Consider the following 14,173-nt stretch of genomic DNA (forward strand, 5'->3'; position numbering starts at 1 on the left):
AGACTCCGCTGCTTCACAGGCCGCTGGATGTAGCCGCCGACGTATCCCCATGCTAGTTAGCATGTTTAGCACGCCCGCGTCTATCAGTCCAAAACGGCCCGATGTGTCCATATCCAGAAGTGTCTGGCGGTCGTACGTGATCACGGAGTGACCACGATGCGAGCCAGCCATGAAGTCTGCAGAACTGTCCGGCATTTCCGCCAAATGTTCCATCTTTAGCAAGAGCACCGCAGTGTCGCAGCCCGTCCGGGCGCCGCCATCTTGCCAAAAAGTCACATAAGTCACATACGTACAGTATACGCCCTTGCAGAGCAGACAGGTAGCAGCATGGGTAACGTTAGCTGTGGTGCTAGTGGTAATACGAGAGAGAGAAGGTGTGAATCTAATAACAAATGAAGGAGAAATGAATTCCCAAGAATAACAGCAGGAGGTCCATCGTCTGGCAGTGCTTTGGCTTCAAGTGGGAATATGTCGAACAGACAACCGTAATTTGTCAAGTGTGGGGCAAAAGCGTTGCTACAAAAAGTAGCATTACTGCTAATATGTGGCATCATTTGAAAAGTCACCTGCTAGAGAATGAAGAGTGCTTACTCTGCATTTCAATATCTCCATTCGGTGCCACACCAACAAAATGCTGAGGCAACCATTTCCACATCAACACAATATGAAAAAAATTGTCAACAACCAAAGGAGATAATGTCCGCAGTAACCTACTGTCAGACTTGGACTTGGTCTTGCGTTGTTTTCCCGAGGTGCGAAGCGAATGGAGTGGAAACGGCGTGAAGGTAGGTACATATTTAATTTATTTACTCATAAACTAAAAACAGGAACAAACAAAAAGCGCTCACATTGGAGGTATAGAACTTGGGCTATGAAACAAAAGACTAGCACAAAGGCTATATACTATAAACATGAAACAAAACACTTGTGCTATGGCATGAATGACAAAAACTTACGTGGACGAAATGAACAGCATAGCAAGGCATGAAGCAGATAATCGAGGTCGTGAAGGAGGTGATGTTGCCAGGCTGACTACCTGGTAACTGTGGCTTAAATAATGAACATGATAAGTCAAAACAGGTGTGAGACAAGACAGGTGAACTGATTGGTTGTCATGGTAACAAAACAGGGAGTGAAAAAAAAAGGAACTTAGAGTCCAAAGGTCAAAAGCACCTGGTATTCCGAAGCAGTCTCCCATCCAAGTACTAACCAGGCCAGACACTGCTTAGGTTTGAGAACAGACGAGATTGGGGATGCTCATGGTAGTATGGCCATACAAAACTCATTATCAGACATGATGGATGAAAACTAAATCAGTTGGCATGGTAACAAGACAAACAAGGAAATGCAAAACAGAACTAAATGTCCCAAAAACTAAACGTAGCATGACCAAAACAAAACATGAACCATAGGCGTGACACCTACCACATAGCGAAGGACGAGCACTATTTGATTTCCTATTATGCAGCTCATTTTTATATGACACTCATTGAAATATCTTGTGTGACATCATGCACAAACGTGCACTTTATTTGTTTTAAACTATTGTAGTGGCGTTCTGTACAAAAAGTGCACTTTAATTTAGTGTTGTTTTGATATGTTATGTTAGTGATATCACGCACAAAAGTGCACTAATAGCTTGTTTTAAAATGTCTCTGACAATCTTGAACTTTGTGTTTTTGAAATGACATGAATGTTTGTGCCACTGCTTAATAACTGTTTAATAAATACAGTTTTGGTAAATTGACTTAGTTGTGATTTCCCTCTCTGCATGAAAGTTTAAAATGAGCATATATTAATGCAGTATGAAGAAGAATGTTTTAATGTAGACACATAGAATCATCATATTGCCGTGATTATATGCATCAAGTGTTCAAGGCTAAGGCAAAATATCGAGATATATATCGTGTATCGCGATATGGCCTAGAAATATCGAGATCTTTAAAAAAAGGCCATATTGCCCAGCCCTAGTTGAATTGATATATCTCAGATATCATAACTCGCGTCTACAGGCTATACGCTATATAAGAGCGCTCTCCATACACACATTAGTGTTTCCTATTATAGCCCTGGCTTTGCCAGTAATCTGAGGGTTACTGCTTCAATCCCCACCTTCTACCATCCTAGTCACGTCTGTTGTGTCCTTGGGCAAGACACTTCACACTTGCTCCTGATGGGTCCAGGTGAGCGCCTTGCATGGCAGCTCCCGCCGTCAGTGTGTGACTGTGTGTGTGAATGGGCGAATGTGGAAATACTGTCAAAGCGCTTTGGGCTCCTTAAAAAGGGGTAGAAAAGCGCTATACAAGTACAACCCATTTACCATTTGTGGCCACAAATTTGCCCTGTGAAAAAAGCTAATTTTAGCTTTCGCTTTTGCCCTCGCTCGTAAAAAGATTTTTTATGGAATTGTGGCAGTATGCATCATAGCTGCGCTCCACAACAAAACTCATTGACACTCTAGAAAAGCGAGTAAGATGTAGCACAGGCCTGGGCGAAATGGCCTTTTATTAATATCTCGATATTTTATGCCATATACACAATATATATCCCGATATTTTGCCTTAGCCTTGAATGAACACTTGATGCATATAATTACAGCAGTATGATGATTCTATGTGTCTACATTAAAACATTCAGTTCATACTGCATTAATCCATGCTAATTTTAAACTTTAATGCAGAGAGGGAAACCACAATTCAGTCAATTTACCAAAACTGCATTTATTAAACAGTTATTAAGCAGTGGCACATACATTCATGTCATTTCAAAACAGAAAGTGTAAGATTGTCAGAGACATTTTAAAACAAGCTATTAGTGCACTTTTGGGCATGACGTCACTAAAATGTCCTATCAAAATACTAAATTAATGTGCATTTTTTATACAGAATGCAACTACAATAGTTTAAAACAAATAAATTGTACTTTTGTGCATGATATCACACAAGATATTTCAATAACTGTCAAATAAAAATGAGCTCCGTAACAGGAAATCAAATAGTGTGTGTCATTTTCTATGTGGTAGGTTACCACGGACATTATTATTAAATTCTGTTGTTGACTATTTTTTTCATACGATCTGGAAATGGTTGCTTCGGCATTTTGTATGTTTGGCACCGAACGGAGATGTTGACATGCAGTTTCAAGCACTCTTCATTCTCTAGCGGGGCACTTTTCAAATGATGCTACACATTAGCAGTATGTGCTACTTTTTGTAACAACGCTTTTGTCGCATACTTGTTCGACATATTCCCCTTTGAAGCCAAACTACCGCCAGACGATGGACCCCATGCTGTTTTTCTTAGGAATTCATTCTTCCTTCATTTGTTACCAGATCGGCACCTTCTTTCTCTCATATTACCACTCTGCTAGCATCACAGCTAATGTTACCCATGCTGCTACCTCTCATGCGAGGGCGTGTGACGCAACAGTAGGTGAGGTATGTAAGAAGGTGTGCTTGTCTGGGAGAAGGAGAGGCAGGAAAGAGTGAGAAGAGCCTGTAGTGCAATGCCCGCAGCTAAAAGCAACTGCGTGAGAACGTATACTCTAATATCACGATATAGTCATTTTCTATATCACACAAAGACAAACCCGCAATATATCAGGTATATCGCCCAGCCCTAATGTAGCGTAAGCTATCCGTAGTGCACATTTTGTGAAGTGAAAGAAAGGAATGTTTCTTTTATTGGGTGATCAAATACAGGTGGCTACCTGCCACCACAAGCCCACGGAGTGTGTATTACCACAGCTTGGCGAAAACCCCCAGAGCGTGCAACCCAAGCTTTATCGCTTCCATAAATTCTAAGAAGACCGAGTTTAGTCGTTTGGCAACACGTTGACCTTTGGTGAAATACATAAAACAGTGGCGTTCAAAGCGTAGCATTTTTCTGGACTTGTGGCACATTGTAGAAATAAAATCTGATTAAAACGACACAAAATCTTAACAAAAAGCCATAATGTAACAAGAAAAATAGCCAATAATGATACCAATAACAAAGAGAGGGACAAGCGGTAGAAAATAAATGGATGGATGTATGACTCTGAAATGGTGTTACTATTTATCATGGTCTTAAAAAGTCTTAAATTTCACTTGTTGAAACCTACAGAGGCTCTGTATATGTAAATAATGCTTTTTCCTTCTCATGCGGTCCCTCAAACCAAGGCGTAAGATGGCAATAGCGCATTTTTTTCCGTCTGAGTTTAGCAGCTAATTAAGCTTTGTATTGGCCCATGTTGACAAAAGAGTCCCATGTAAAATGTTGTAGACAAATGAACATTTTTCTTTTTTAGACCTCAGAGCAGTTGGGAGGGCATGAGATGAAAAGGCATGACACGAGAGGCTCCAGGCAGCAGTGAATGGTCTTGGTACAGAGAGCAGAGCAGAGAGGAGGGGCCAGGCAGACAGCATGTACTAGTCAATGTGTGATGTCACACTGCTTAAAAAAAAATAAAAGACTCCAAAACACAACGTTAGAGGCTTCCAAAACAACGTGCCATTTCACATCCAAATGTACAAACCCCGTTTCCATAGGAGTTGGGAAATTGTGTTAGATGTAAATATAAACGGAATACAATGATTTGCAAATCCTTTTCAACTCATATTTAATTGAATGCACTACAAAGACAAGATATTTGATGTTCAAACTCATAAAATTTCTATTTTTTTGCAATTAATAATAAGAGACAGGTCTGGACAGCAGGCGGGCCAGGATTGATTGATTGATTGGTACTTTTATTCGTAGATTGCACAGTTCAGTACATATTCCGTGCAATTGACCACTAAATGGTAACACCCGAATAAGTTTTTCAACTTGTTTTTAAGTCGGGGTCCACGTTAATCAATTCATGGTACAAATATATACTATCAGCATAATACGGTCATCACACAGGTTAATCATCATAGTATAAACATTGAATTATTTACATTATTTACAATCCGGGGGGTGGGATGAGGAGCTTTGGTTGATATCAGTACTTCAGTCATCAACAATTGCATCAAAAGAGAAATGGACATTGAAACAGTGTAGGTCTGACTTAGTAGGATATGTACGAGCAGAGAACATAGTGAGTTCAGATAGCATAAGAACAAGTATATACATTAGAAGTACATTTGATTATTTACATCATTATTTACACTACATGCGGGTACACGAAAGTACCCGCACTCTTTTTTTACGAAGCCATGCTGAATGTGGCTTGGCATTGTCTTGCTGAAAAAAGCGAGGGCGTACATGAAAAAGACGGTGCTTAGATGGCAGCATATGTTGTTCCAAAACCTGTATGTACCTTTCAGCATTAATGGTGCCTTCACAGATGTGTAAGTTACCCATGCCTTGGGCACTAATGCACCCCCATACCGTCACAGATGTTGGCTTTTGAACTTTACGTCTATAACAGTCTGGATGGTTCGCTTCCCCTTTGGTCCGGATGACACGATGTCGAATACTTGCAAAAACAATCTGAAATGTGGACTCGTCAGACCACAGAACACTTTTCCACTTTTCATCAGTCCATCTTAGATGATCTCGGGCCCGGAGAAGCCGGCGGTGTTTCTGGATGTTGTTGATGAATGGCTTTCGCTTTGCATAGTAGAGCTTTAACTTGCACTTACAGATGTAGCGACAAACTGTATTTAGTGACAGTGATTTTCTGAAGTGTTCCTGAGCCCATGTAGTGATATCCTTTGGAGATTGATGTCGGTTTTTGATACAGTGCTGTCTGAGGGATCGAAGGTCACGGTCATTCAATGTCGGTTTCCGGCCATGCCGCTTATGTGGTGTGATTTCTCCAGATTCTCTGAACCTTTTGATGATATTATGGACCGTAGATGTTGAAATCCCTAAATTTCTTGCAATTGCACTTTGAGAAACGTTGTTCTTAAACTGTTTGACTATTTGCTCACGCAGTTGTGGACAAAGGGGTGTACCTCGTCCCATCCTTTCTTGTGAAAGACTGAGCATTTTTTGGGAAGCTGTTTTTATTCCCAATCATGGCACCCACCTGTTCCCAATTAGCATGCACACCTGTGGGATGTTCCAAATAAGTGTTTGATGAGCATTCCTCAACTTTATCAGTATTTATTGCCACCTTTCCCAACTTCTTTGTCACGTGTTGCTGGCATCAAATTCTAAAGTTAATGATTATTTGCAAAAAAAAAAATGTTAATCAGTTTGAACATCAAATATGTTGTCTTTGTAGCATATTCAACTGAATATGGGTTGAAAATGATTTGCAAATCAGTGTATTTCCGTTTATTTTTACACCTAACACAATTTCCCAACTCATATGGAAACGGGGTTTGTATAAACCTTAGGATTTCATGCTTTGGCATTGTTCAACACAAGAATCCAACACTTAAACAACATTTATAGGTCAGAAAAGACAACATTTGTCATAAGTCCCCTTGAAATATTATTGAGTGCAGTATAGCCCATTCACTTACAAATTACATGATGATGGCAGCAACTCCTCTCCACTACAATTTTGTCTTGTCAGAATCGTAATTGAAAATTAAGTTTTCAGTGAAAAAAAAAAAAGGATTTTATTCTAAGCCAAAATTTTGTTGCCTTAAAATTATGTATTTTTTGTTAAGAATAAACCTCAACTTATTTGTATTCAAATTAATTCATTATTGGGGCAGATTGAAATATTAATAAATAACCAAAGCAAGTGGCTTAGGAAGTTTTTTTTTTTTTTTTTTTAACAGATGCAGTGTTAGCAGTATACAATGACCTAGATGAATGAGAGCATCAATAGACATAGACAGTAGGGGTGTAACGGTACTTGTATTTGTATTGAACCGTTTTGGTACGGGGTTTTTGGTTCGGTTCGGAGGTGTACCGAACGAGTTTAAGTATTAAGTAGCGTACCGCACATTGTGTAAACAATGCACACCGAGGAACAACACACGGCATGCTAGCAGCAACCGCGCTACGATAGACTGACCATACCTCCTCTTTTCACCGGATATGTCCTCTTTTGCTGGGCTGCCCGGGTGGAGTTTCTTAAATGCCTCAAATGTCCGGCATTTTAAGTTAGGGTTACGTGTATTTTCAATGTACGTTCAGGGTTAAGAAGGGGTTAAAAACAAAACAAATTGTGCACGCAGCAGCATTCGTGAGGGAGGGGCAGAGACAGAGAGAGCGAGAGAGTTATGATAAACGCGCATGCGTCACCAGGTTCTGCTTTTTAAAGATGGATTTATCAGATTTAATTTTTTATTATTTATAGCAGGGGTGTCAAAAGAAGCCATTTGCGGCCCACAGCTAATGTTTTTAAGGCCCACGGCACATTCTAAAAATACTATTAAAATAAGATAAAAAACATAAACAAAAGTGAAATAAAAAAGCTTAAAGGCTAAATGTAATTTAGGAAAAGTTGCAACGTTGACTAATAAAACAAAGCTGGTTTTTTTTCTTTTAAACTGTCATTACTCAAAACATAATATTGAATCAAAATCAATGTTATTATGAATTATTGACCTATCCAAGTTTCCAATTACTTCACATCAAATATTCCACTAAGAAAACAATTTTTGGTGGAAGATTTTGCAAATTTGGTAAATAAATAATGATGGCTTTTTTTCAATTATTTTCAGAAGATGCAGGGACTTACTTTCCAAGTGTAAAAAGAGACCCCGGCCGTTACTTGCAGACCTGTTCTGACTCGGTCAAGACCTGGCTACGGAGCATGAAGAATGCGGGGAAAGTCCTTCTCCTTATAACCAGCTCCCACAGTGACTACTGCAGGCTCATCTGTGAACACATCCTGGGGTAAGGTTTCTGATTAAAAATGTAAAGACCTATTTTTTGCATTGTTTAATACAATAATGATTGATCAAATTTTTATGATCAGCTCCTACTCAAGATTTCTTAGTTTTCTTTCAAAAAATGTTTCACAGTTCTTTTATTTAAACAATACAGGCTCAAACAGTAAAATCCTCATCACCAAAACAAATCTGACATACTCGCAAAAGTATTCATACCCCTTAAAGTGAAGAGAAAAATGTTTATATAGCGCTTTTTCTCTACAGAGAAATGTGGTCTTTATGGGGGATTGTCAATAAAAAAGCGCATTGTTAAAAGAAAACTATAAGAAATCCCATTTGCAGTTTGCCAGAAGCCATGTTTGGGACAGTGCAAACGTGGAAGAAGGTGCTTTGGTCAGACAAGACCAAAATTTTACTTTTTTTTACCAAAATGCAAAACGCTATGTGTGGCAAAGAACTAACTCTGCACATTACTCTGAACACACCATCCCCAGTCAAGTATGGTGGTGGCAAAATCATGCCAGGGGTTACCCATGGCACCCCATATGCGGTCCTCTCCAAGGTTTCTCCTAGTTATTCTCATCGACCTCCCACTGGGTTGTGAGTTTTTCCTTGCTCTTATGTGGGCGCTGAACTCCGGATGTTGTTGTGGTTTGTGCAGCCCTTTGAGACACTTGTGATTTAGGGCCATATAAATAAACATTGATTGATGCTCTGTGGTGCTTCTATACAGCAGGGACAGAGAAGATGGTCAGAGTTGAAAGGAAGATGGTTAGAGACAAATACAGGGCAATCTTGGAAAAAAAAACCTGTTGAAGTCTGCCAAAGACTTTAGACCTAGGCCAGGGGTCGGCAACCCAAAATGTTAAAAGAGCCATATTGGACCAAAAACACAAAAAAAAAAAAATCTGCAAAAAATTAAAAGCCATACGTCCTCTTTTCCTCGGACATGTCCTCTTTTTTGCGGGGCTGTCCGGGCGAAATTTCTTAAATGCCTCAAATGTCCGGCATTTTAAGTTAGGGTTGCGTGTATTTTCAATGTACGTTCAGGGTTAAGAAGGGGTTAAAAACAAAACAAATTGTGAAGGTGTGCACATACAGCAGAGAAAGAGAAAGCGAGAGAGTTATGATAAACGCGCTTAAAGGCCTAAAAAGCTTAAAGGTGAAATGTAATTTAGAAAACGTTGCAATGTTGACTAATAAAACCAAGCTGTTTTTTTTTCTTCAAACTGTCATTGCTCAAAACATAATATTAAATCGAAATCAATGTTGTTATGAATTACTGACTTAACCAAGGTTCTGATTACTTCACATCAAATATTCCACTTTGAAAAATATTTTTGGTGGAAGATTTAGCATATTTTGTGTGTTTGCCATTGCCATTTTGTTTGACAAAAAAGGGCGGAAAAAAAACAACATAAAAAAACTAAAACATTTTGAAATGAGTGATAAATCTGAAGTTGATGTAGACTCCAGAGATTTAAGCGTTAAATATGAAATGTATGTATGCCCTGGCCACCATTATAATCATTTCATGACCGAAACAAAACATTTTTTACACTTTTATACTGAAATAAATACACCTTCATTAAATAAAAACATAAAAAAACTACCGGCAGCGTTAAAGTTTAGATCCATGAAGGAAAGCAGAAAGTAAATGAATGTTTATAACTGAATACATTTACATATCTATACAAATAGTTTTTCTTTATTTCTTATTTTTTTTAATGAATCAAGTAACATTTATGACAACCTTTTTCCAAAACACAAAATAGAATGTGAGATATAACAGAAAAATGCCTACGTTTATCATTTTTTTTCAACGCTTACAAAAAAGTGGGACCCCAAAAATTTACTGTGGGACCCCATTTTGAAAATTCCTAGCGCCAACACTGCTGTCAACAGAGGAGAAAAAATGTTTTATTTAAATACATATATTATTTATAAAGCAAGTTCGAGTATCATTGACAAATTTTCACCTAGTCCCGGCCTTGGCACGCGTGTGTCCTCTTTTTGGGATTTCAGAATATGGTTAGCTTAATGTAAGTGTCTATATTAGCTCTATTGGCCTACTATCAAAATGACTATGTGTCGCAGGCTGATGCAAATCTTCGTTAACAGAAATGTCGAAATGTAATATTTATTCTACACATTTTTACAACATTCAAAATTATTAGAAAATGGAGACTTCTCAGAGGGTGAGATACCTCCTGCAAATTACTGGCTTAGAAATTTCAAAGGTATATAGTAGAGATGCGCGGTTTGCGGTCTCATCCGCCGATAAACCGCGTGGCGGGCGGTTGACATGACAAAAAAATAGATTTTATTAGATTCGGGCGGGTGGCGGTTGAACCATCCGGAAACGTTTGATATGCATGGTTCTGTGATCGGTATCCTTTCCCATTCAAAGTGCCATTCAAGACCCGTGTCATAAAGCGAAGAAGACAATAAGAGACGCTATTATTTTCTAGAATGACTGCCGGTAGTTGCCCAGATAATAAGTATTAGGGCGTGCTATGAAGCCATTGGCTTTGTCGCCTTCTACAGCATGTACGATCTGCTTGTCAGTCCAGCAATATGTTGTGTGTGGCTTCCGCAGCAACACGCACACGACTGCAAGGCATACTGGGTGACACAGAGTACACTAATGGTTGTGATATAAACAATTTTAACACTCTTAGTAATATGCGCCACGCTGTGAAGCCACACCAATTAGGAACGACAAACACATTTCGGGAGAACATCCTCACTGTAACACAACATAAACGCAACACAACAAATACCCATAATCCTTTGTATCCTGACTATTTTATACACCCCGCTAGCAGCAACCCCCCCCCGTGCGTCGGTAAGGTGGGCGGGGTTGGGGGCGCGGGGGTGTAAAATATATTCAGGAAGTGTTACGGATACAAAGAATTATGGGTCTTTGTTGTGTTGCGTTTATGTTGTGTTACTGTGAGGATGTTCTCCCGAAATGTGTTTGTCAATCTTGTTGGGTGTGGCTTCACAGCGTGGCGCATATTAGTAAGTGTTAAAATTGTTTATATCACAACCATCGTTGTACTCTGTATTACCCAGTATGCCTTTCAATCTTGAACGTGTAATTGCGGAAGCTGCACACATCATGTTGCCGGACCAACAATCGGTTCGTACATGTTGTTGAAGGTGTCTAAGGCAATGGCTTCACTGCACGCCCATATTCTTGTAATCAGGATGGAGACTATTGGATAGTCGCGGGAACAATAGCGGCTCCAATTGTCTTCATTACTCTGTGAAACAGGTTTAAATAGCTCTGTGAGTGGTAAAGGCGGACAACCTCTGATGTATTTCAGCGGGCGGTTGGCGGGCGGGTAAGGTCCTGATAAAATGTTGGTTCGGGTGGACGGTGGGTGGATGACGACTTTGTTGATGCGGATGCGGATGAAATAATTGCCTATCCGCGCATCTCTAGTATATAGATGTGTGTGTCCAAGTTAAAGAAAAATGCAGGCTGTCTTCTTCTTGTAAATTTATTACAATCTTTGCAAGCTGGGTAAAGTTTGCTGCGGTGTATAACGGCACACAAACAACTATCAGAAATACAGGCAATACTACATACAGATAATGTGTCATAAGACATCCGTTCATCCATCCATCCATCCATCTATCCATTTTCTACCGCTTATTCCCTTTGGAGTCGCAGGGGGCGCTGGTGCCTATCTCAGCTACAATCGGACAGAAGGCGGGGTACACCCTGGACAAGTCGCCACCTCATCGCAGGGCCATCACAGACAGACAACTTTCACACTCACATTCACACACTAGGGCCAATTTAATGTTGGCAATCAACCTATCCCCGGGTGCATGTTTTTGGAGGTGGGAGGAAGCCGGAGTACCCGGAAGGAACCCACGCAGTCACGGGGAGGACATGCAAACTCCACACAGAAAGATCTTTAGCCTGGGATTGAACCCAGGACTACTTAGGACCTTCGTATTGTGTGAGGCAGACGCACTAACCCCTTTCCCACCGTGAATCCCGTCATAAGAGATGCACATGTAAATCAAATTAAGAGGACGTAAAGGAAATTAAATGAGCTGAAGTATACCTACACACGAGGCATAATGATGCAATATGTACATACAGCTAGCCTAAATATAGAGATGTCCGATAAAGGCTTTTTTGCCGATATTCCGATATTGTCCAAATCTTAAATACCGATTCCTATATCAACCAATACCGATATATACAGCCGTGGAATTAACACATTATTATGCCTAATTTTGTTATGATGCCCGTCTGGAAGCATTAAACAATGTACAAACCCCGTTTCCATATGAGTTGGGAAATTGTGTTAGATGTAAATATAAACGGAATACAATGATTTGCAAATCATTTTCAGCCCATATTCAGTTGAATATGCTACAAAGACAACATATTTGATGTTCAAACTGATAAAAAAAATGTTTAGGCAAATAATCGTTAACTTTACAATTTGATGCCAGCAACACGTGACAAAGAAGTTGGGAAAGGTGGCAATAAATACTGATAAAGTTGAGGAATTCTCATCAAACACTTATTTGGAACATCCCACAGGTGTGCAGGCTAATTGGGGACAGGTGGGTGCCATGATTGGGTATAAAAAAAGCTTCCGTGAAATGCTCAGTCATTCACAAACAAGGACGGGGCGAAGGTCACCACTTTGTGAACAAATGTGTGAGCAAATTGTCAAACAGTTTAATAACAACATTTCTCAACGTTCTATTGCAAGGAATTTAGGAAATTCACCATCTACGGTCCGTAATACCATCGAAAGGTTCAGAGAATCTGGAGAAATCACTGAACATAAGCGATGATATAACAAACTTTCGTTCCCTCAGGCGTTAATGCATCAAAAAGCGACATCAGTGTGTAAAGGATATCACCACCTGGGCTCAGGAACACTTTAGAAAACCCCTGTCAGTAACTACAGTTTGTTGCTACAGCTGTAAGTGCTGGTTAAAACTACTATGCAAAGCCAAAGCCATTTATCAACGACACCCAGAAACGCCACCGGCTTCTCTGGGCCCGAGCGCAGCTAAGATGGACTGATGCAAAGTGGAAAAGTGTTCTGTGGTCTGACGAGTCCACATTTCAATTTGTTTTTTGTAAACGATAAACGTCGTGTCATCCGGACCAGAGAGGAAAAGAACCATCAGGACTGTTCTAGGTGCAAAGTTCAAAAGCCAGCATCTGTGAGGGTATGGGGGTGTATTAGTGCCCAAGGCATGGGTAACTTACACATCTGTGAAGGCACCATTAATGCTGAAAGGTACATACAGGTTTTGGAGCAACATATGTTGTCATCCAAGCAACGTTATCATGGACGCCCCTGCTTATTTCAGCAAGACAATGCCAAGTCACTTGTTACAACAGCGTGGCTTCGTAGTAAAAGAGTTCGGGTACTAGACTGGCCTGCCTGTAGTCCAGACCTGTCCCCCATTGAAAATGTGTGGGGCATTATGAAGCCTAAAATACCACAACGGAGACCCCAGACTGTTGAACAACTTAAGCTGTACATAAAACAAGAATGGGAAAGACTTCCACCGGAAAATCTTCAAAAATGTGTCTCCTCAGTTGTCAAAGGTTTATTGAGTCTTGTTAAAAGAAAAGGAGATGTAACACAGTCGTGAACATGCCTTTTCCCAACTACTTTGGCAAGTGTTGCAGCCATGAAATTCTAAGTTAATTATTATTTGCAAAAAAAAAAATCGTATGAGTTTGAACATCAAATAGCTTGTCTTTGTAGTGCATTCAATTAAATATGGGTTGAAAAAGATTTGCAAATCATTGTGTTCCGTTTATATTTACATCTAACACAATTTACCAACTCATCTGGAAACGGGGTTTGTAACAAGGTTTTCCCAAAATAAATAAATTCAAGTTATGGAAAAAAATGCCAACATGGCACTGCCATATTTATTATTGAAGTCACAAAGTGCATTATTTTTTTTAACATGCCTCAAAACAGCAGCTTGGAATTTGGTACCTGCTCTCCCTGAGAGAGTATGAGGAGGTTGAGGTGGGTAGGGTTGGGAGGTGGGGGTATGAGGTAGCGGGGGGTGTATATTGTAGCGTCCTGGAAAATTTTTTGCTGCAAGGGGTTCTGTGTATTTGTTCTGTTGTGTTTATGTTGTGTTACGGTGCGGATGTTCTCCCGAAATGTGTTTGTCATTCATGTTTGGTGTGGGTTCACAGTGTGGCGCATATTTGTAACAGTGTTAAAGTTGTTTATACGGCCACCCTCAGTGTGACCTGTATGGCTGTTGACAAAGTATGCCATGCAATCACTTGTGTGTGAAAAGCCGTAGATATTATGTGATTGGGCCGGCACGCAAAGGCTGTTCCTTTAGGGTTAATTGGCATTATGTACTTCTCCCTACGTCCGTGTA

At 39.9% G+C, this 14,173-nt stretch overlaps 1 protein-coding gene across 2 annotated transcripts in view; it reads left to right on the forward strand.

The window, feature by feature from the left end:
- nt5dc1 (5'-nucleotidase domain containing 1) overlaps positions 1-14,173 on the forward strand; it is a 99,935-nt gene that overhangs the window by 26,082 nt on the left and 59,680 nt on the right. For both annotated transcript variants that reach the window (XM_061900369.1, XM_061900370.1), the window contains one exon: positions 7,595-7,769. In XM_061900369.1, the coding sequence (XP_061756353.1) occupies positions 7,595-7,769 (175 nt within the window). The remainder of the gene's footprint in view (positions 1-7,594; positions 7,770-14,173) is intronic.

Source organism: Nerophis ophidion, linkage group LG05, assembly GCF_033978795.1.
Source record: "Nerophis ophidion isolate RoL-2023_Sa linkage group LG05, RoL_Noph_v1.0, whole genome shotgun sequence".
Classification (NCBI taxonomy): domain Eukaryota; kingdom Metazoa; phylum Chordata; class Actinopteri; order Syngnathiformes; family Syngnathidae; genus Nerophis; species Nerophis ophidion.